At 34.2% G+C, this 22,546-nt stretch overlaps 1 protein-coding gene across 1 annotated transcript; it reads right to left on the bottom strand.

Annotated features, from left to right (window-relative positions):
- Positions 1–5,709: 5,709 nt before the first annotated feature.
- LOC143247841 (uncharacterized) lies at positions 5,710–21,813 on the bottom strand. Its single transcript, XM_076496377.1, has 4 exons — positions 20,252–21,813; positions 17,336–17,404; positions 6,249–6,338; positions 5,710–5,980 (listed from the first exon to the last, which is right to left on the bottom strand). Exons 1-4 carry the CDS (start codon positions 21,275–21,277, stop codon positions 5,861–5,863), a joined length of 1,305 nt encoding a protein of 434 aa, XP_076352492.1. The 5' UTR covers positions 21,278–21,813; the 3' UTR covers positions 5,710–5,860.
- Between the last annotated feature and the right edge of the window lie 733 nt (positions 21,814–22,546).

Genomic DNA, 22,546 nt, shown 5'->3' with positions numbered 1-22,546 from the left:
CTACCTTTGGGTCTGAAACAAACTGGCCTGTACATAATTAGGGATTATGTAAACACAAAAAGGAAACGTGATTCAATGACCGCTTTCAAGGGGTGACCGAATCAGAAGGGTGGCCGCTTAGAGGGGTTCCACTGTATTATGAAATGGACAGAGAAAGCCACTTGGCTCATTTCATTGTAGCTGGTTTGTTCCTTTGTCATTCTCTTGGAGATAACACCTGTTCTGTCCATGAGTGGGTATTGCTATAATACTGCCAGTGAAGCATGAATGTCAACACCAGCATCTTTGGTCAGAAGAACAGTGCTGTTTCACTCTTTAGCCTCACCTGTATTTGAGAATTACCAGCACATGATAGAATCAGATGCTGTTGATAAATATGCATTTCATATGAAGTAAGAAACATCAGGTTTAAACAGTCTAGTACATGACCTAAGAGTAGGTTGTTTGAAGAAATATGCAGTAAAAATGGCAACCCAGCTTCAAAAGACAAGTGTGTGCACTTGGTTTGCACTTAAGTGTTTTAGTTGATTTCATGTTTTACTTTATGTTCCTTATTTATTTAATTATTATTACAACTTAACTGTTCCATAGATTTGTTACTATTCTAGAGAGATGTCCCATTACTCTTAAATAAAATCTATTTGACCTGAATACATCATTACAGTAATAGTGGTAAATAATACTACTACTTAGATGTCAGTGTTTTGGTCCTAATATTGTACAGTTTATAGTTTCTGAAGTTTTAGTTTTTCTGATGGATGGGATTAATTGTCGTTGATTGAATTAACACACTATCTTTTATGAAGTTATACTGAAGTAAAATTTTTAGTTTCTTTGTATTATTTTATAAAGTTTCGATTCAGGAGAAACATATAAAATCCTGGTATTGAACTCCAAGTAACCTCGTGTTGGTAAAAGAAATTTGAGTTGCCCTAATTTATTTTGAAGCATCTTGAGACATTGTCATTACTAAATGTTTATTTTCACATCATTCTGGAGGCTGCTTTGATACTTTAAATAAACAGTTCTTATCACGTTTGTGTAATAGTTATATATAACAAAAAAACAGTAAAATACATTTGGGATGAATTGTGCGTGAACCACATTTATTGATGGTTTTAGAGAGGTAAGTAACTTGAAAGTATTTTATTATTTTAATCCTATAAACATAAAAGGATGTCATGTTATACTTGTAAGACATTTTACAGAATGACTATTTAACATGATGTTATGTATTTGATGTCAAAGTTATCAGTTATTCCACTTTCCTGACTAAGTTCATGGCAGGTAACAGTAAATACCAAAAATACTATGGGGATATCACAAAAGCTGTAGATATGCGTTTCGGAAGTTTTAAACATGACGTTAATTCGATAGATAAATGTTATGATGGACTAAACCATTATCTTATCATAAACATCACTTCCTGATTTATCAGAGTCTATCTAATCAGTGATGACGAGAAACCCACTTGTTGAGAAAATTTATATGCAAAAACGGCTCGTTTGGGCTGAGAAAACACTTTTACATAGAAGAGCGAACAACGTTTCGACCTTCTTCGGTCATCGTCAGGTTCACAAAGAAAGAGGTAACTGACCGGAAGCTGACCACATGTTTGAAAGGGGTTGTGTAACTGTGTGTCGAAATGTAGAGGGCGGTATTAGATGTTTGAATATATAATTTTATTTATTATATTAATATAGGTATAAAGGCGTTCCTTTATATTGGTTTATTTTGGGTTTAAGTTGTTGTATAAGTAAGGCTTCTTTAATTTTGCGTTTGTTTATGTTTGTTTCTTTATTTAGTATTTGAGTGTTTTCTATGGTTATGTTATAAACACAATATATTTATTATTGTTATAAACACAATATATTTATTATTGTTTTAATAAACACAACATAACCATAGAAAACACTCAAATACTAAATAAAGAAACAAACATAAACAAACGCAAAATTAAAGAAGCCTTACTTATACAACAACTTAAACCCAAAATAAACCAATATAAAGGAACGCCTTTATACCTATATTAATATAATAAATAAAATTATATATTCAAACATCTAATACCGCCCTCTACATTTCGACACACAGTTACACAACCCCTTTCAAACATGTGGTCAGCTTCCGGTCAGTTACCTCTTTCTTTGTGAACCTGACGATGACCGAAGAAGGTCGAAACGTTGTTCGCTCTTCTATGTAAAAGTGTTTTCTCAGCCCAAACGAGCCGTTTTTGCATATAAAAAGAGTCTATCTAACTTTGTCTTAAGTTCAAACACTTCTATAAAATAATCTGTTTGGAGGTAAAACATGTTTGTACTTTTTTTTTCTTCAAAATTCTGTTATGTTTAATGTTGATATACTTACTAACTTCAGAATAATAGTAAAAAACTCCTTCAACATGAGGTTAGTCAAAGGCCTCAATCCTTTGAGCATTCAGTTAAGGAATAATTCATTTGGTGAATATTGCTCTATTGATAAAATTATAGTACTTTAATTGTAACTGAACCAACATCTGATTTCCAAGTGGATTAAACACTTAAATGTCATATTAAGTTCTATTAATGGTTTTGTTGATCATGTTTAACTAGTGCATGTTTTTATTGACAAGGAAAAGGTACGTCACTAAATAAAATCATTTTACCAATGGGTATTTAGTAATATTGTTAATTTAATTTTGAGTTTAGCTCTACAATAAATTATAATTAATGTTACTGCTTATGGAAAAGCTACACTACATGGTCAAAAGTATGTGGACATTTGACCATCACACCCATATGTGCTTGTTGAACATCTCATTCCAAAACCATAGGCTTGGAATTGGTTTCCCTTTTGCTACTATAACAGCCTCCACTCTTCTGGGAAGGCTTTTCACTAGATTTTGGAACATGGTTGTAGGGATTTGCTCCTATTCAGCCACAAGAGCATTATTGAGGTCAGGCACTGATAGTGGGCGAGAAGGGCTAGCTCATAGTCAGTGTTTGATGGGGTTGAGTTCTTCCACGCCAACCTTGGCAAACCATGTCTTTATGGACTTTGCTTTGTGCATGGGAACATTGTGATGCTGAAACAAAAAATGAACTACCCCAAACTGTTGCCACGAAGTTGGAAGCATACAATTCTCTAGAATGTCATTGTTTGCTGTAGCATTAAGATTTCCCTTCACTGGAACTAAAGAGCCTGAAAAACCATGAAAAACAGCCCCAGACCACTATTCCTCCTCCATAAAACATCACAGTTGACACTATGCATTCAGGCAGGTAGCATCTGCCAAACTTAGGTTCATCTGTCAAACGGCCAGATAGTGAAGTGTGAATCATTACTCCAGAGAACACCTGTCCACTGCTCTAGAGTCCAATGGTGGTGTACTTTACACCACTCCAGCCAGTGCTTACCATTGTGCATGGTGATCTTAGGCTTGTGAGTGGTCACTCAGCCATGGAAACCCATTTCATGAAGTTCCCAATAAACATTTCTTGTGCTGACATTGGTTTTAGAGGCAGATAGGAACACGGTAGTGAGTGTTGGAACTGTGGATAGCCGATTTTTACACGCTTCAACACTCAGCGGTCCCGATCTGTGGCCTAACTCTTTATGGCTAAGCTGTTGTTGTTCCTAGACGTTTCCACCTCACAATAACAACACTTACAGTTGACCAGGGCAGCTCTAGCAGGGTAGAAATGTGAGGAACTGAGTTGTTGGAAAAGTGGCATCCTATAACACTGCCACGTTGAAAGTCACTGTGCTCTTCAGGACGACCCATTCTACTGCAAGTGTTTGTCTATGGAGATTGCATGACTGTATGCTTGATTTTATGCAGTGGGTGTGGCTGAAATAGCTGAACCCACTAATTAGAAGGTGTGTCCACATGCTTTTGGCCATGTGGTGTATATTTAGAGTTACTGACATCTGTTAACTTCTGTTAATCATTAGATTTCCCCTTATTGTTTTTTCTAAGTATAAAATTCATATTAATATTTCTTGCTCGCTTCATTGATTTAAATTTGGAATAGATTTGTAATATTTATTTCCTTTTCTGTGGTTAGTAGTCAATGTGTCAGATGATCCATTGTTCATATTGTATTATAAACATTGTGATCAACATTGTGTCAGATGGTCCATTGTTCATATTGTATTATAAACATTGTGATCAACATTTTTGGGATCATGGCTGTGTTGTAGGAGTGACTGTTAAAACTCCATAATTCGACTGGGCCCAGCATGGCCAAGTGGTTAATTCAATCGCCTCGTAATCTGAGGGTGATGGGTTCGAATCCCTGTCATGCCAAACATGCTCGCTCTTTCAGCTGTGGGGGCGTTATAATATTATGGTCAGTTTCACTATTCGTTGGTAAAAAAGTAGCCGAAGAGTTGGCGGTGGGTGATGATGACTAGCTGCCTTCCCTCTAGTCTTACACTGCTAAATTAGGGACGGCTAGCGAAGATAGCCCTCGTGCGGCTTTACACAAAATTCAAAACAAACAATTCGACATGATAATTTCTTGTGACAGGTGGTACTGACTAGCTATATCTCTAGTTCAAAATTAAGGACAGCAGATACCTTTCACGTAGTTTATGTGAAATCTCACAAATATTCTCTTTCACTTCCTGTAATCCCAAGTTAAATCATTATTCCACACTATTACAGCACGGTACTCTATGTTAGATATATGTAAACATTTTCAGTATGGACGCGAAGAGTCGCTGAAGTACACACATTATGGGCTTTACTCACTTCGACTGCACGTGGGACTTGGAGATTAGCCGTGATGTAGCTGTTACATCAGTGGGACATTCTGACATCGACCGTGTTAAATGCATTGGACACCAAGCCCGCTACGCGAAAACGTATATAGATCTGGTACGTGTGGTCGTGCAGCCGACCTTTGTTATTCTTACTGTATTTAGTATAATAAACCATGTTCTGCCCCTTTAAAGAGTTGTCGTGTAAACTTTTATTTAGACTTAGAGGTTTTAGTAGCTTTATCCTGAAGAGATTTTTAATATTAACGTGTTACTTATTTTAACTGTGGGTTCGTCTTTCTTTTAGTTTTATATTCTCCTTAACATATTGTACATAATAGTGAGAGAACTCTTAAGGATTCTTATACTAGCTTCTCATTGGTCCAACACTACTATGAAGACACGTGATCAATATACTGTGTTTAGACTTAATCTTTTACATATATATTCTGAACAGACTAACTAATTCAAAAATTCAACTGAAAATAGTTAAATTCCAGAGAAACTTAGACTCGTGAAGCGAGGACAAATTTGTAGGTGGCGTTAAAATAGTTTTCTTAAATTAAAAAAACTGAAATTGATCTAAATTTTTAATCAAATATTCATTAAAACAAATCAAATATAATAGTGTTTATAGAAGTTTTATTTATTTATTATTAAACGATACCAAATGAATGTATTGAATATGAAAGTTGTATAACAATATGTAATCACGATACCTAGGTTTTTCGGGGGGGGGACGACCCTCATTGGGTGCACCTCTGAGTAGGTAGGTGGTGATGGCTTGCTGCTTTCCCTCTAGTATTTCATTGGTTAATTAAAGACTGCTAGCGCAGATAATCCTCGTGTAGCTTTTCGCGAAACTAAACCAATCATACGTAGAATTTCTTTTTGAATACATGTTTTATTATATTTGTTAAGACAAAACACAAGATTGAAATTTTATCTGACACACAAATCAAACTGTTGATAGTAAAGATATTGAATGATGATACTATTCTAGAAATTGTCTTGCTCAGATTTAAGATGGTGGATTAAAACTGAACCTCTAATGAGGCGTACTAATACAACCAAACACCACACTGCAAGCTGCATAATATAGTGCATAAATTCACTGTCAAGTAGTAACTGGTGTATTAGTTGCTTCTAGCCTGGTTGTCGGTGGTGAATTACCGGTTATAAGGTAATTGAAAACACCAGATTTCATCATGATCGTGATGGAAACAAACACAGCCACCTGTAAGAAACACAGTTCCATAAAAAATTCAGTATTGGTTCACAACATACATCCAGTTAGAAGAGAGATAACGTTTGACAGTATTTCATCACTCTTTTAAAAAGTAAAGCCATTTTGAAGAAACAAGTATGATAGTTTTACTAAAAAGTCTCCACTGGGGCAGAATACAATAGTCTTATCTTTGTTATAAAATATTCATGAAAATAAGATGAGATTCTTACCTTTATCAGAAACATTCATTAAATATAAAGCAAAATAATAGACTTACCTTGGTAAGCAACTCTCTGTGAAGATAAAAAAATCTCTGTCCACTGAACCTCACTGATGAATCCTTTACTTCGAGGGTTAATAGTTGAATCTGGAAAAGTTAGTAATTGTAAGTGTTATAGTTGTAACAGATGGCCTATGTAAATAGTATTCCCTCCAATTATGTGTGTGTTGTATTCCAGCCGGCCTCAAGAGCCATAAGTACAGTATGGTTGAAACACTATTAGTATATTATACATTCTTCTGATATGACGAGTACAGTATGGTTGAAACACTATTAGTATATTATACATTCTTCTGATATGATAGGTACAGTATGGTTGAAACACTATTAGTATATTATACATTCTTCTGATATGATAAGTACAGTATGGTTGAAACACTATTAGTATATTATACATTCTTCTGATATGACGAGTACAGTATGGTTGAAACACTATTAGTATATTATACATTCTTCTGATATGATAAGTACAGTATGGTTGAAACACTATTAGTATATTATACATTCTTCTGATATGACGAGTACAGTATGGTTGAAACACTATTAGTATATTATACATTCTTCTGATATGATAGGTACAGTATGGTTGAAACACTATTAGTATATTATACATTCTTCTGATATGATAGGTACAGTATGGTTGAAACACTATTAGTATATTATACATTCTTCTGATATGATAGGTACAGTATGGTTGAAACACTATTAGTATATTATACATTCTTCTGATATGATAGGTACAGTATGGTTGAAACACTATTAGTATATTATACATTCTTCTGATATGAAAAGTACAGTATGGTTGAAACACTATTAGTATATTATACATTCTTCTGATATGATAGGTACAGTATGGTTGAAACACTATTAGTATATTATACATTCTTCTGATATGATAAGTACAGTATGGTTGAAACACTATTAGTATATTATACATTCTTCTGATATGATAGGTACAGTATGGTTGAAACACTATTAGTATATTATACATTCTTCTGATATGATAAGTACAGTATGGTTGAAACACTATTAGTATATTATACATTCTTCTGATATGATAGGTACAGTATGGTTGAAACACTATTAGTATATTATACATTCTTCTGATATGATAGGTACAGTATGGTTGAAACACTATTAGTATATTATACATTCTTCTGATATGATAGGTACAGTATGGTTGAAACACTATTAGTATATTATACATTCTTCTGATATGATAGGTACAGTATGGTTGAAACACTATTAGTATATTATACATTCTTCTGATATGATAGGTACAGTATGGTTGAAACACTATTAGTATATTATACATTCTTCTGATATGACGAGTACAGTATGGTTGAAACACTATTAGTATATTATACATTCTTCTGATATGATAAGTACAGTATGGTTGAAACACTATTAGTATATTATACATTCTTCTGATATGATAAGTACAGTATGGTTGAAACACTATTAGTATATTATACATTCTTCTGATATGATAAGTACAGTATGGTTGAAACACTATTAGTATATTATACATTCTTCTGATATGATAAGTACAGTATGGTTGAAACACTATTAGTATATTATACATTCTTCTGATATGATAAGTACAGTATGGTTGAAACACTGTTAGTATATTATACATTCTTCTGATATGATAAGTACAGTATGGTTGAAACACTATTAGTATATTATACATTCTTCTGATATGATAGGTACAGTATGGTTGAAACACTATTAGTATATTATACATTCTTCTGATATGACGAGTACAGTATGGTTGAAACACTATTAGTATATTATACATTCTTCTGATATGATAGGTACAGTATGGTTGAAACACTATTAGTATATTATACATTCTTCTGATATGATAGGTACAGTATGGTTGAAACACTATTAGTATATTATACATTCTTCTGATATGACAAGTACAGTATGGTTGAAACACTGTTAGTATATTATACATTCTTCTGATATGATAAGTACAGTATGGTTGAAACACTATTAGTATATTATACATTCTTCTGATATGATAAGTACAGTATGGTTGAAACACTATTAGTATATTATACATTCTTCTGATATGATAAGTACAGTATGGTTGAAACACTATTAGTATATTATACATTCTTCTGATATGATAGGTACAGTATGGTTGAAACACTATTAGTATATTATACATTCTTCTGATATGATAGGTACAGTATGGTTGAAACACTATTAGTATATTATACATTCTTCTGATATGACAAGTACAGTATGGTTGAAACACTGTTAGTATATTATACATTCTTCTGATATGATAGCTACAGTATGGTTGAAACACTATTAGTATATTATACATTCTTCTGATATGATAAGTACAGTATGGTTGAAACACTATTAGTATATTATACATTCTTCTGATATGATAGGTACAGTATGGTTGAAACACTATTAGTATATTATACATTCTTCTGATATGATAAGTACAGTATGGTTGAAACACTATTAGTATATTATACATTCTTCTGATATGATAAGTACAGTATGGTTGAAACACTATTAGTATATCATACATTCTTCTGATATGATAAGTACAGTATGGTTGAAACACTATTAGTATAATATACATTCTTCTGATATGATAGGTACAGTATGGTTGAAACACTTAGTATATTATACATTCTTCTGATATGACAAGTACAGTATGGTTGAAACACTATTAGTATATTATACATTCTTCTGATATGATAAGTACAGTATGGTTGAAACACTATTAGTATATTATACATTCTTCTGATATGATAGGTACAGTATAGTTGAAACACTATTAGTATATTATACATTCTTCTGATATGATAGGTACAGTATGGTTGAAACACTATTAGTATATTATACATTCTTCTGATATGATAGGTACAGTATGGTTGAAACACTATTAGTATATTATACATTCTTCTGATATGATAAGTACAGTATGGTTGAAACACTATTAGTATATTATACATTCTTCTGATATGATAGGTACAGTATGGTTGAAACACTATTAGTATATTATACATTCTTCTGATATGATAGGTACAGTATGGTTGAAACACTATTAGTATATTATACATTCTTCTGATATGATAAGTACAGTATGGTTGAAACACTATTAGTATAATATACATTCTTCTGATATGATAGGTACAGTATGGTTGAAACACTATTAGTATATTATACATTCTGATATGACAAGTACAGTATGGTTGAAACACTATTAGTATATTATACATTCTTCTGATATGATAGGTACAGTATGGTTGAAACACTATTAGTATAATATACATTCTTCTGATATGATAGGTACAGTATGGTTGAAACACTATTAGTATAATATACATTCTTCTGATATGATAAGTACAGTATGGTTGAAACACTATTAGTATATTATACATTCTTCTGATAGGTACAGTATGGTTGAAACACTATTAGTATATTATACATTCTTCTGATATGATAGGTACAGTATGGTTGAAACACTATTAGTATATTATACATTCTTCTGATATGATAAGTACAGTATGGTTGAAACACTATTAGTATATTATACATTCTTCTGATAGGTACAGTATGGTTGAAACACTATTAGTATATTATACATTCTTCTGATATGCTAGGTACAGTATGGTTGAAACACTATTAGTATATTATACATTCTTCTGATATGATAAGTACAGTATGGTGAAACTCTATTAGAATATTATACATTCTTCTGATATGATAGGTACAGTATGGTTGAAACACTATTAGTATATTATACATTCTTCTGATATGATAGGTACAGTATGGTTGAAACACTATTAGTATATTATACATTCTTCTGATATGATAGGTACAGTATGGTTGAAACACTATTAGTATATTATACATTCTTCTGATATGATAAGTACAGTATGGTTGAAACACTATTAGTATATTATACATTCTTCTGATATGATAGGTACAGTATGGTTGAAACACTATTAGTATATTATACATTCTTCTGATATGATAGGTACAGTATGGTTGAAACACTATTAGTATATTATACATTCTTCTGATATGATAAGTACAGTATGGTTGAAACACTGTTAGTATATTATACATTCTTCTGATATGATAAGTACAGTATGGTTGAAACACTATTAGTATATTATACATTCTTCTGATATGATAGGTACAGTATGGTTGAAACACTAGTATATTATACATTCTTCTGATATGATAGGTACAGTATGGTTGAAACACTATTAGTATATTATACATTCTTCTGATATGATAGGTACAGTATGGTTGAAACACTATTAGTATATTATACATTCTTCTGATATGATAGGTACAGTATGGTTGAAACACTATTAGTATATTATACATTCTTCTGATATGATAAGTACAGTATGGTTGAAACACTATTAGTATATTATACATTCTTCTGATATGATAGGTACAGTATGGTTGAAACACTATTAGTATATTATACATTCTTCTGATATGATAGGTACAGTATGGTTGAAACACTATTAGTATATTATACATTCTTCTGATATGATAGGTACAGTATGGTTGAAACACTATTAGTATATTATACATTCTTCTGATATGATAGGTACAGTATGGTTGAAACACTATTAGTATATTATACATTCTTCTGATATGATAAGTACAGTATGGTTGAAACACTATTAGTATATTATACATTCTTCTGATATGATAGGTACAGTATGGTTGAAACACTATTAGTATATTATACATTCTTCTGATATGATAGGTACAGTATGGTTGAAACACTATTAGTATATTATATATTTTTCTTCTGATATGACAAGTACAGTATGGTTGAAACACTATTAGTATATTATACATTCTTCTGATATGATAGGTACAGTATGGTTGAAACACTATTAGTATATTATACATTCTTCTGATATGATAGGTACAGTATGGTTGAAACACTATTAGTATATTATACATTCTTCTGATATGATAGGTACAGTATGGTTGAAACACTATTAGTATATTATACATTCTTCTGATATGATAGGTACAGTATGGTTGAAACACTATTAGTATATTATACATTCTTCTGATATGATAGGTACAGTATGGTTGAAACACTATTAGTATATTATACATTCTTCTGATATGATAGGTACAGTATGGTTGAAACACTATTAGTATATTATACATTCTTCTGATATGACAAGTACAGTATGGTTGAAACACTATTAGTATATTATACATTCTTCTGATATGACAAGTACAGTATGGTTGAAACACTATTAGTATATTATACATTCTTTTGATATGATAGGTACAGTATGGTTGAAACACTATTAGTATAGTGGAGCGCCATTAAGCCGCGGACCAGTAAACCGCGAAATCGCTTAAACCGCTGTAGTAAGTCTTGTCACCGCTAATTTAAGAACGTGTAAAAACGCGGCTTACGAATTTAATCCTGGCTTTATAACTTCAAGAGGATATTTGAAAAAAGGATTTGCTTTAATTTGGGAAATAAATAAAATGCATTACAATAGAAATCGACCGTTAATCTACCTTATCCGCTCTCTATGTCAGCTTTATGGAGGCCGCCACTGTTACCGAATCACACCTCTCCATATGTTAAAGTTAATCCATGCATTGGTCGTTTGTATTAGAACGGCACTTGTCAATTGTATCTGAATAGTCTATACATTAATATTACAATAATCATGCAATGACCTGGATGAGGTTCCTCGGCGGAGCTATTGGCGACTTCGGCTTTTCAGTCACAAAGGTTTAAGCCGCGGTTAAGCAGGTTGAACCCCCAAATGCCGCGGCTTAACGGCGCTCCACTCTATATTATACATTTTTCTAATAGTTGAAAACCCACATGGGACTAAATTAACAAGGTAGTGTTAAAAATATGATAGGCTTAAGATAATATTTAATAACCACTATGCTTCTACAGTTTGTAAAAGACGTTCACACCATGACATGTATTATGTTATAACTTTTAGGCCTAAGTTACTAAGTACACCTAACGGATGTGCCTCCCTGATGGTACTGTTACAAACGTACAAATAAACTTATTTGCACAACTTCATGGATAATCGATCATTTATCAGAATATACGTGATAACACCGATCTAAATACTTCATCTATTATAGTATTTAAGGAGTGTCTAAACACATGATTACATTAAAGTCTTTCGATCACTAATATTTCCTTATATACTAAGTAACTTAAGATTTACTTAGTTAAAAATAAGTCATTAAAAATGTACCCTACAACAGTATTGTCAAGGTTATATTATTTTTTATCTTTGAGACTGTGGAAAATAATAGTTAAATCTTCCATGAAAGTTTAAGAATCAAACTGAACGATAAGAAACATGAGTTAGGCCTGATCGTGTCGTATGCACTAAAAAATGCAATATCTACTAAATCATTATTTAGTTATGAAATTAGGCCTATCGTTAGTTTATAAAACAGTGTATATGTATAATTTTGAGTCGAAGAAATGAATCACTTCGTTATAACTAAGAGAAATAGTAAAATCCACTTATTAATTGTCTCGCACATACTGTACTCGAATCTCTTGTATTTCCTTGAAAATACAAGCTCAGAATTTACATTACTGAATTAACTAACTGGCTGACTCGATAACCAATCAATAACTGTAATGAAAACATATTCATTTCTGAATATTCATTTCATAAATTACATTATGTAACAAAAGTTTTACGTTTTCTTGTTCCCGGGTATAAAGTGTTATTTCCCAATTGCTTATGCCTAAAGTAAATGGAAAAGACCTATTTTTCTCTTCAAACTTTGCTTTTGTGACCTGGGTAATCGAATTTTCAAATTTCCCCATTTTCCAGAACATTCCAGGTAGATTCAGTGATGAGTAGCTGATAGAGAATTTTCTGGAACTTACAAGAATTTTCAAGAACTTTCTAGAATGTTGTACAACTTACGAGAATTTTCTAGAACTTTCCGTATTAATATATTTACGGGGGCTCACCACTCACCACTTCTGTTTTGTTCCAGCTGCTTAAGGGAACACGTAGACTTATATGATTTTATCAGAGATGGCATCAAGAAGCTGCAAGCATTCTCCAGACGCATTCTGCTATGTATGTGGCCAATTTATCAAGACAAGAGCAAAACGTACTCTGTGACAGCATCTGTTAAAATGTGTGAAGCCTAAAAAGACATATTTCGGCATGTTTGTCGGAGATCAAGACAAACCCTGGACACCTCATTTTACCTGCGAGCACTGCAAAAAAACTAGAAGGTAAGACGGACTATTTTGGCTTACTTGTATAGTCAGATTTTATATTATACAAATCTTAGACCTTTTAAAATTTAAATATATTTTAATTTATTTGTTTTTAAATTTCCTATAGTATAGAAAAATATTACATATAAAATATTTTGCATGTGCCTCTTACACATTAGTTGTGGATGAAACAAGTTTATTCTTTATAATAACAATTTTATTTTACTCTTTTGCAGGATGGTACAGAGGGGAAGAGAGAGCCATGAAGTTTGCTATTCCAAGAATTTGGTGTGAACTCACTAACCACTCAAGCAATTGCTGCTTCTGCATGGTCGACCCTTCCAAATGTCGGGCTGGCAAGAATGCATCTGCTATCATGTATCTGGGCCTTCCATTATCCATCGCCCCAGGGCCACACTGCCCTGAGCTCCCTGTACCCACTCCGCTAGAGAGAAAGCAGCCATCCTCAGAAGAGTGCAGCAAATCAGAAGAGGAGGTAGACGTTGAAGATCCAGATTACAATTTCAGAGGTGCAGCTGGTGAGAGAAACCCATACTACCCCAACCAAAGAGAACTCAATGACTTGATCAGAGATCTTGGTCTAACAAAGTTGAATGCCGAGCTTTTGACATCTAGGCTCAAGGAGTGGGATTTATTAGATGAAAGTGTGCAAGTCGTAAGTCAGAGGAAGTATCACAGACATTTTTCAAGCTTCTTCATTCGTCAAGCTGGGCTCTGCTTCTGCCACAATGTATCCGGTCTGTCCGAGGCAACTGGAATTGCTTGTAGCCCGAACTACGGCAAAATGAGCTGCAGGATGTCCCTGAAAGTGCATATCCTTGACGCTCATCTTGATAAATTCAAGGAGAAAATGTGAGTATACTCAGAGGAGCAAGGCGAGCGCTTCCACCATGATATGCTGGACTTTGAAGGCCGCTAACAAGAAGCGTGTAAGGAAAACATGATGGGAGACTATATTTGGGAGTTGATACATGAAAGTGACTTACATTACAGTCGCAAATATCAAAAACTACTCACTTCTAAACATTTTGTATAACTTTAGTATAAGTACATGTAAATCTTGATTCGTATGTTGTTTTATTCAGACCTTATGTAAATAAAAATGTGCAAATTTGCCCGTTTTTACATAGAAAATAGGTTAATTTCTAAATTTCATTATCCAGGTCATAAAAGCAAAGTTTGAAGGGAATAATGACCATTGTCTGTTTTTTTAACAACGTAAGCAATTAAGAAATAACACATACTATATAGGAACAAGATTTATGTTACATAATATTATTTGTACGCGCTAACCACATAACGTTAAAAATCTCTACTGCTGAAACCGGTATAAGCCTCTAAGTAAAGATAAAATAATATGGATATACTATTATACAACGAATAGTGGGATTGACCGTCACATTATAACGCCCTCATGGCTGAAAGGGCGAAGACGTTTGGTGTGACGGGGATTCGAACCTGCCACCCTCGGATTGCAAGTCGAGTGCCTTAACCATCTGGCCATGCCAGGCCGGGAGTAGTAATAGAGAAAATAGTGTATGATTGGATAAAGATGTACAAGTTGTTCTTCTGGTCGATGTAAGTTGTTTTGAGCATTTGTTTGTCAATACATATACATACCTGTTCTGTGTAAAAGGTATAATCTATTTCGAAAGATATCAATGTTTTGTTCAGAATACTTCTCTGTAGTTGGTGTTGAGTCATGCCTCGTCATGTGCCAGAAGTTATAGAGCGTCAAATTGTTCAGCTGTTCAGAAATGGTATGGACATTGCTAGAACAGTAGAGTACCTGTAGTGTACTGTATCCAGAATTCTGAAACATCATCGAACAACCGGAAATGTTCCAGAAACGTCTACTCGTAGTTGCTGGAAAACCATTACCAGAGATGACCATGTTTTGATAAAGTTAATGTGTCAAGGTCGACAAATTCAGGTTACGAGTCGCACGCCTTAACACGCTTGACCATGCCAGGCCCATTCATTCTGAAGTACATAGAAGAAGAATGAATGGGAGACTAACCAAAAAAAGGCCCGGCATGACCAAGTGCGTAAGGCGCGCGACTCGTAATCCGAGGGTCGCGGATTCGCGCCCGCGTCGCGCTAAACATGCTCGCCCTCCCAGCCGTGGGGGCGTTATAATGTTACGGTCAATCCCACTTTTCGTTGGTAAAAGAGTAGCCCAAGAGTTGGCGGTGGGTGGTGATGACTAGCTGCCTTCCCTCTAGTCTTACACTGCTAAATTAGGGACGGCTAGCACAAATAGCCCTCGAGTAGCTTTGTGCGAAATTCCAAAACAAACTAACCAAAAAATGTTATTTTGCAAGAAAGGCTATCTTTAAACCAATATTAATCACACTTCACTGTCATCACTGTGTTATTTGGGCAGGACAGCATGCCAGCTTACAGCTAGGACACTGGAAACAACATGTCCTGCTTCTGGCTTGTTAAAGCTGCCAGTGGGATTCGTGTTCATCGTTTATTTAGAAAACTCTTTATGGAAGTCTGTCTTTCCCACAGGAAACACACGGAAAGTGGTGCAGTGCATGTTTGGGCAGCTATTCATCAAGGTAAAAACTGCTCTTCGTATCCTTCAGAAAAACGTGACTGGTGCCTCCTACAAAATTCATGGAAACGATATTTCTTCCATATGCTAGGGCAAGGTTTAGAAATAATCCGGTGTTCCAGAATAACAATGCTACGGTACATAATGCGCAGATTGTTCAGAACCATCTCAACCAGGATGACGTTACAAGATTGTAACTCACTAGATTGTAATCCCATTGAAGACTGTTAAGCAGATCTGAGCCGGAAAAATGGTATCTACGAACCCCAAACCAGCAGATGAGTTGCAACGCCTTCTAGTGACAAATTAAGATGAAATCACAGTGGAGTACATCAATAACCTTACCGACAGCATGTCACGTTGCTTTGCGGAGAATATTAGAGTACCAGGATGACCGACCAAGTGCTGGATGTTTAATATGAACTGGTATAAAATTACATACGCTGTTTATAATAATTTGGTGTTATGTTTTGTCATTATGTAAGTTTTGGTAAGGTTTTGTTGTGGTTGGTGAAATGCTGATTTACACATATTTCTATAGTTGTTTGTAGGCCTGGCATGGCCTAGCGCGTTAAGGCGTGCGCTTCGTAATCTGAGGGTCGCGGGTTCGCGCCCGAGTCGTGCCAAAACATGCTCGCCCTCCCAGCCGTGGGGGCGTTATAATGTGACGGTCAATCCCACTATTCGTTGGTAAAAGAGTAGCCCAAAAGTTGGCGGTGGGTGGTGATGACTAGCTGCCTTCCCTCTAGTCTTACACTGCTAAATTAGGGACGACTAGCACAGATAGCCCTCGAGTTGCTTTGTGCGAAATTCCAAAACAAATAGTTGTTTGATAAAATTGTATGATTTTTAATGAAACCAGTGTTAAGTGCATTGTGTTCCGTCTTTCGATTTTAATTGTTGTAAAATACGGGAACATTTTGGCCAATACTTTATTTCACAGTTTCCATCAAAATTTAATCTGTAGTTTAACAGTCGGTGTCTTGAACTTTGTTTATACCCCAGTGACAAAACAAAGAAATAAAACCCTACTCACAAGTAAGCGGAATAAAAGTTTATAACGTGACAAGGACTAGCGCGAGTGGGTGTCTTGGACTTATCTTCAGGTTCGAACCTTCTTGAAGTATTGTGTTAGTGAATGTGGTTTATGGAAGAGTCTGATCGATAAAATAAATTTGTATTTTTGTTCGTAAGTACAAAGAACGTGTGACTAGAAAACGTGTATTGTTTTAAGCTTACCTCAAACTTGCTGTTTGGACAAACATTGAGGGTCCTGACTTTATGAAGACAAAGCAAACATTCAGTACTCTGGAAAGGACAGAAGTTCAATGTTTTTGTTATAAAACTTGGCTATGCTGTGAAATTACCTATAATATCATATTAACTAGTCTTATCTACATATTAATTAAAGCTCTACCTACAATGTTATATTATCTACAAGTTCTATATACATTATTATTGTTTGACAATTGTTTCAATAGTAATGAAGTTAACAAACCGTTGTTTGACAAATGTTAACAGTAATGAAGTTAACAAACCGTTGTTTGACAAGTGTTTCAACAGTAATGAAGTTAACAAACCGTTGTTTGACCAGTTTTAACAGTAATGAAGTTAACAAACCGTTGTTTGACAAGTGTTAACAATAATGAAGTTAACAAACCGTTGTTTGACAAGTGTTTCAACAGTAATGAAGTTAACAAACCGTTGTTTGACAAGTGTTAACAGTAATGAAGTTAACAAACCGTTGTTTGACAAGTGTTTCAACAGTAATGAAGTTAACAAACCGTTGTTTGACAAGTGTTTTAACAGTAATGAAGTTAACAAACCGTTGTTTGACAAGTGTTTTAACAGTAATGAAGTTAACAAACCGTTGTTTGACAAGTGTTTTAACAGTAATGAAGTTAACAAACCGTTGTTTGACAAGTGTTTCAACAGTAATGAAGTTAACAAACCGTTGTTTGACAAGTTTTTCAACAGTAATGAAGTTAACAAACCGTTGTTTGACAAGTGTTTTAACAGTAATGAAGTTAACAAACCGTTGTTTGACAATTGTTTCAACAGTAATGAAGTTAACAAACCGTTGTTTGACAAGTGTTTCAACAGTAATGAAGTTAACAAACCGTTGTTTGACAATTGTTTCAACAGTAATGAAGTTAACAAACCGTTGTTTGACAAGTGTTTTAACAGTAATGAAGTTAACAAACCGTTGTTTGACAAGTGTTAACAGTAATGAAGTTAACAAACCGTTGTTTGACAAGTTTTTCAACAGTAATGAAGTTAACAAACCGTTGTTTGACAAGTGTTTTAACAGTAATGAAGTTAACAAACCGTTGTTTGACAATTGTTTCAACAGTAATGAAGTTAACAAACCGTTGTTTGACAAGTGTTTCAACAGTAATGAAGTTAACAAACCGTTGTTTGACAATTGTTTCAACAGTAATGAAGTTAACAAACAGTTGTTTGACAATTGTTTCAACAGTAATGAAGTTAACAAACCGTTGTTTGACAAGTGTTTTAACAGTAATGAAGTTAACAAACCGTTGTTTGACAATTGTTTCAACAGTAATGAAGTTAACAAACAGTTGTTTGACAAGTGTTTTAACAGTAATGAAGTTAACAAACCGTTGTTTGACAATTGTTTCAACAGTAATGAAGTTAACAAACCGTTGTTTGACAATTGTTTCAACAGTAATGAAGTTAACAAACAGTTGTTTGACAAGTGTTTCAACAGTAATGAAGTTAACAAACCGTTGTTTGACAATTGTTTCAACAGTAATGAAGTTAACAAACCGTTGTTTGACAAGTGTTTCAACAGTAATGAAGTTAACAAACCGTTGTTTGACAATTGTTTCAACAGTAATGAAGTTAACAAACCGTTGTTTGACAAGTGTTAACAGTAATGAAGTTAACAAACCGTTGTTTGACAAGTGTTAACAGTAATGAAGTTAACAAACCGTTGTTTGACAAGTGTTTTAACAGTAATGAAGTTAACAAACCGTTGTTTGACAAGTGTTTCAACAGTAATGAAGTTAACAAACCGTTGTTTGACAATTGTTTCAACAGTAATGAAGTTAACAAACCGTTGTTTGACAAGTGTTTCAACAGTAATGAAGTTAACAAACCGTTGTTTGACAATTGTTTCAACAGTAATGAAGTTAACAAACCGTTGTTTGACAAGTGTTTCAACAGTAATGAAGTTAACAAACCGTTGTTTGACAAGTGTTTCAACAGTAATGAAGTTAACAAACCGTTGTTTGACAATTGTTTCAACAGTAATGAAGTTAACAAACCGTTGTTTGACAATTGTTTCAACAGTAATGAAGTTAACAAACCGTTGTTTGACAATTGTTTCAACAGTAATGAAGTTAACAAACCGTTGTTTGACAAGTGTTTCAACAGTAATGAAGTTAACAAATCGTTGTTTGACAAGTGTTTCAACAGTAATGAAGTTAACAAACCGTTGTTTGACAAGTGTTTCAACAGTAATGAAGTTAACAAACCGTTGTTTGACAATTGTTTCAACAGTAATGAAGTTAACAAACCGTTGTTTGACAAGTGTTAACAGTAATGAAGTTAACAAACCGTTGTTTGACAAGTGTTAACAGTAATGAAGTTAACAAACCGTTGTTTGACAAGTGTTAACAGTAATGAAGTTAACAAACCGTTGTTTAACAAGTGTTTCAACAGTAATGAAGTTAACAAACCGTTGTTTGACAAGTGTTTCAACAGTAATGAAGTTAACAAACCGTTGTTTGACAAGTGTTTTAACAGTAATGAAGTTAACAAAGCGTTGTTTTACAAGTGTTTTATCAGTAATAAAGTTAACAATCAGTTGTTTAACAAATCTTTTATCTACTCTGAAGTTGTGAACCACTTCAATAAGATCTCCAACAAAGGTAATTCACAGTTTACGTAAAGCGAGTTATTCTATTTCTGAACTGGGGAAGTTTTGGTGGTAGTTGTTTTACGATTGGTAGTGAATAGTTACTTCACACGATAGTATGTTTTATATTCCACTCTTTTTGGAAAGCTATTTTTCTTGCTTCTTAAATCGCACGTGAACACTTGCTTGAATTATGTTTTGACTGTAACGACTTAACTCATAAGTATTGGCACGTGTGCTATAAACATGTTTTATATCTCAAAAATGCTTACCGTTTTAGTGACGCTATCTGCTACAAGAACTATAGCCAAAGAGAACAATACAACCAGTACAATCTCAAAAACTTCGGCGGTTAAGTAGAAGACATTTTTTCCTGGTGACTTGGGTGCAAAACACAGCTGACCCACAAAACAACACAGTACGCTGGGCACGGTAACAAACACTAAGGAACTAAACATGGCGTCAGTTTCCCGGGCTAGGCTACATAAGAAGGCGTGATCTCTTCTGAGTCCCTCGACTTCTGTACTGATGTCTTCTTTGGAAGCCAGCAAGGTGGTATCCAAGATCTCTGTAAACTTGGTGAAGCTAAGCCTTAGAGCCACACAGAGAAACAGTAGCACACAGAAAGGGATGCAAATGGATGTGGTGGTATACAGGTTGGCGAAGAACAGAGGAATTGTCCACAAACTCAAGCCATCAGCAATACTACGTAAGATAAGAGGAACCGTGAGGAACAGTGCAGGACAAAAGAGCAAGTTAATGGCGTATCTACGAAGGCTGACAGCATGCACGTGAAGCCCCACCCTCCGTTCCACTTTCAACCACTTTTGACAATACTTGGGAAACTGAGAAGTCGCACTAATCATAGTGAGACTGCTTAGGAACGGAAGAATGTGATGGACACTGGTCAGTATCGATGTCACAAGAGCACCCTGTTGATGTGTATGAAACACGGAATAGACATTGAAATAGATGTGTATAGAACCTAAAATAAAATGACAGATAACAACGATGCAAGAATAGAAGAAGGAAAGCGAATTCCACAAGAAATACAAACTGTTAACATCGTGAGTGAGCACGTCTCCCAGTGGAAGAAGGCCGCAAAGTTTCGCTGCAAAAGCAAGCGGACGAAACGCTAAGAAGAACTGGCTCTGCTTTGCGGTCGCTTCCCTGTTTTCTGTTATTAAAGGCAGTACATTAGCACCTGAAACAGAATCTTCGTTCATGCTGATACAGTGGGTCTTTCTTCTATACGCAGTCATCAGTAGCTCGATTTGACTCTGGATTTTTGGTTGCATGCTATAACCGAACCAGTAAAATGAATCTCCAGGGAAATATCAAGCAGGTGGCTGTTGTTTCAACAAAACCGTACCGCACTAAGGCAACGGTGAATTTTAAGCCTAACAATAAAAAACGTATATATATTAAACAAGAAAGAAAGCAAAGATAAAAATGGAACTCTGAACACGAAGCTAGTTTTGTGTAAGAAAAACCTACAGAAGAAACGTTGCACGTGAAATGTTACAGGAAAGAGCATTTTTAAAAGCAATATAAAACCTTTTTTGGGTCATGTGCGCCACCTGCACGTAATGCCAGATTTTCCTGAGTTGCAGGTGTGTAGAGTTATCCGACACAAGTTAATTTCACAGTGGCAGGTGGACAGGATGACGTATTGACGGTGAATTTACTATCCTTCGGAGATTATTAATACGATAGGAGGTTACTGAATAATTAATAAGTTTCGTCTTAATGGAAGTTAACTACATTAGACATAATGTCCAATAACAGTAATATAATCACAACTGGTTAGCAGTAGACGAAAACACATTCTAAAATATTTCACATAGAAAAGTATTAATTATCAAGAAAAGACGAGTCTCTTTCAGGCAGATTTTAAAGGGTATAGTTGAATTGACAACAAATAAAAGTGTGATGTTCTATTTTAGCGCCACCTATTAAAGTCTAAATGTCTTAAAATAAGCTAGACTCGAAGTAATTTTATTTGACACAACTATATTAAATATCTCGAAATTTTTCAATGAATCTTAGTTGGATAACCAATAACACCTACAACGGTATACAGTGTAACGATTTAGTTTGTTTTTTTTTCTGATGAGGTAAACAAGAAAAATCTAAAATATCAAAGATAGATCGTGGAATTCAATTTTAAACAATTTTTGCAGAGAAAGAATGGATTGATTGACGTTGGGAGTCGAGTCGAATTGTAACAAAGGTAGGATTTTTAGGACTTATCCATCCTTAGATATTATAAAATAACGAACTAGTCATTATCACAAACAATGTAAGACAAAACTGGTTAATATAAAATCGAGGACTGGATAAACTATATCATAAATAATGACTTTAAACCTTTTCAACTGAAACAATAGGACGATGGAACTAAAGTTCTAAGCCTAATTAGTTCAATAGAAGCCACAGTAAGTCTGCGAACGACGTAAATATTTGCTATAGAAGTTGCACGCAATGTAATATGCTAATATCAATATCAGTGTTTGGGATCTTGCTTTAAGAACAACGTAAACAGATTGTTACAAGTTCTGGATGGT

The sequence above is a fragment of the Tachypleus tridentatus genome, chromosome 3 (genome assembly GCF_004210375.1).
Source record: "Tachypleus tridentatus isolate NWPU-2018 chromosome 3, ASM421037v1, whole genome shotgun sequence".
Classification (NCBI taxonomy): Eukaryota; Metazoa; Arthropoda; class Merostomata; order Xiphosura; family Limulidae; genus Tachypleus; species Tachypleus tridentatus.
This window is presented reverse-complemented; position numbering and strand designations above follow the sequence as displayed.

Coding starts and splice junctions, on each gene's coding strand:
- LOC143247841 (XM_076496377.1), bottom strand. CDS start 21,277: ATGCAACCAAAAATCCAGAGTCAAATCGAGCTACTGATGACTGCGTAT. Junction 17,405..20,251: donor CAGATAGCGTCACTAAAACG/GTAAGCATTTTT, acceptor TGTCCTTTCCAG/AGTACTGAATGTTTGCTTTG. Junction 6,339..17,335: donor GTCCAAACAGCAAGTTTGAG/GTAAGCTTAAAA, acceptor TAACTTTTCCAG/ATTCAACTATTAACCCTCGA.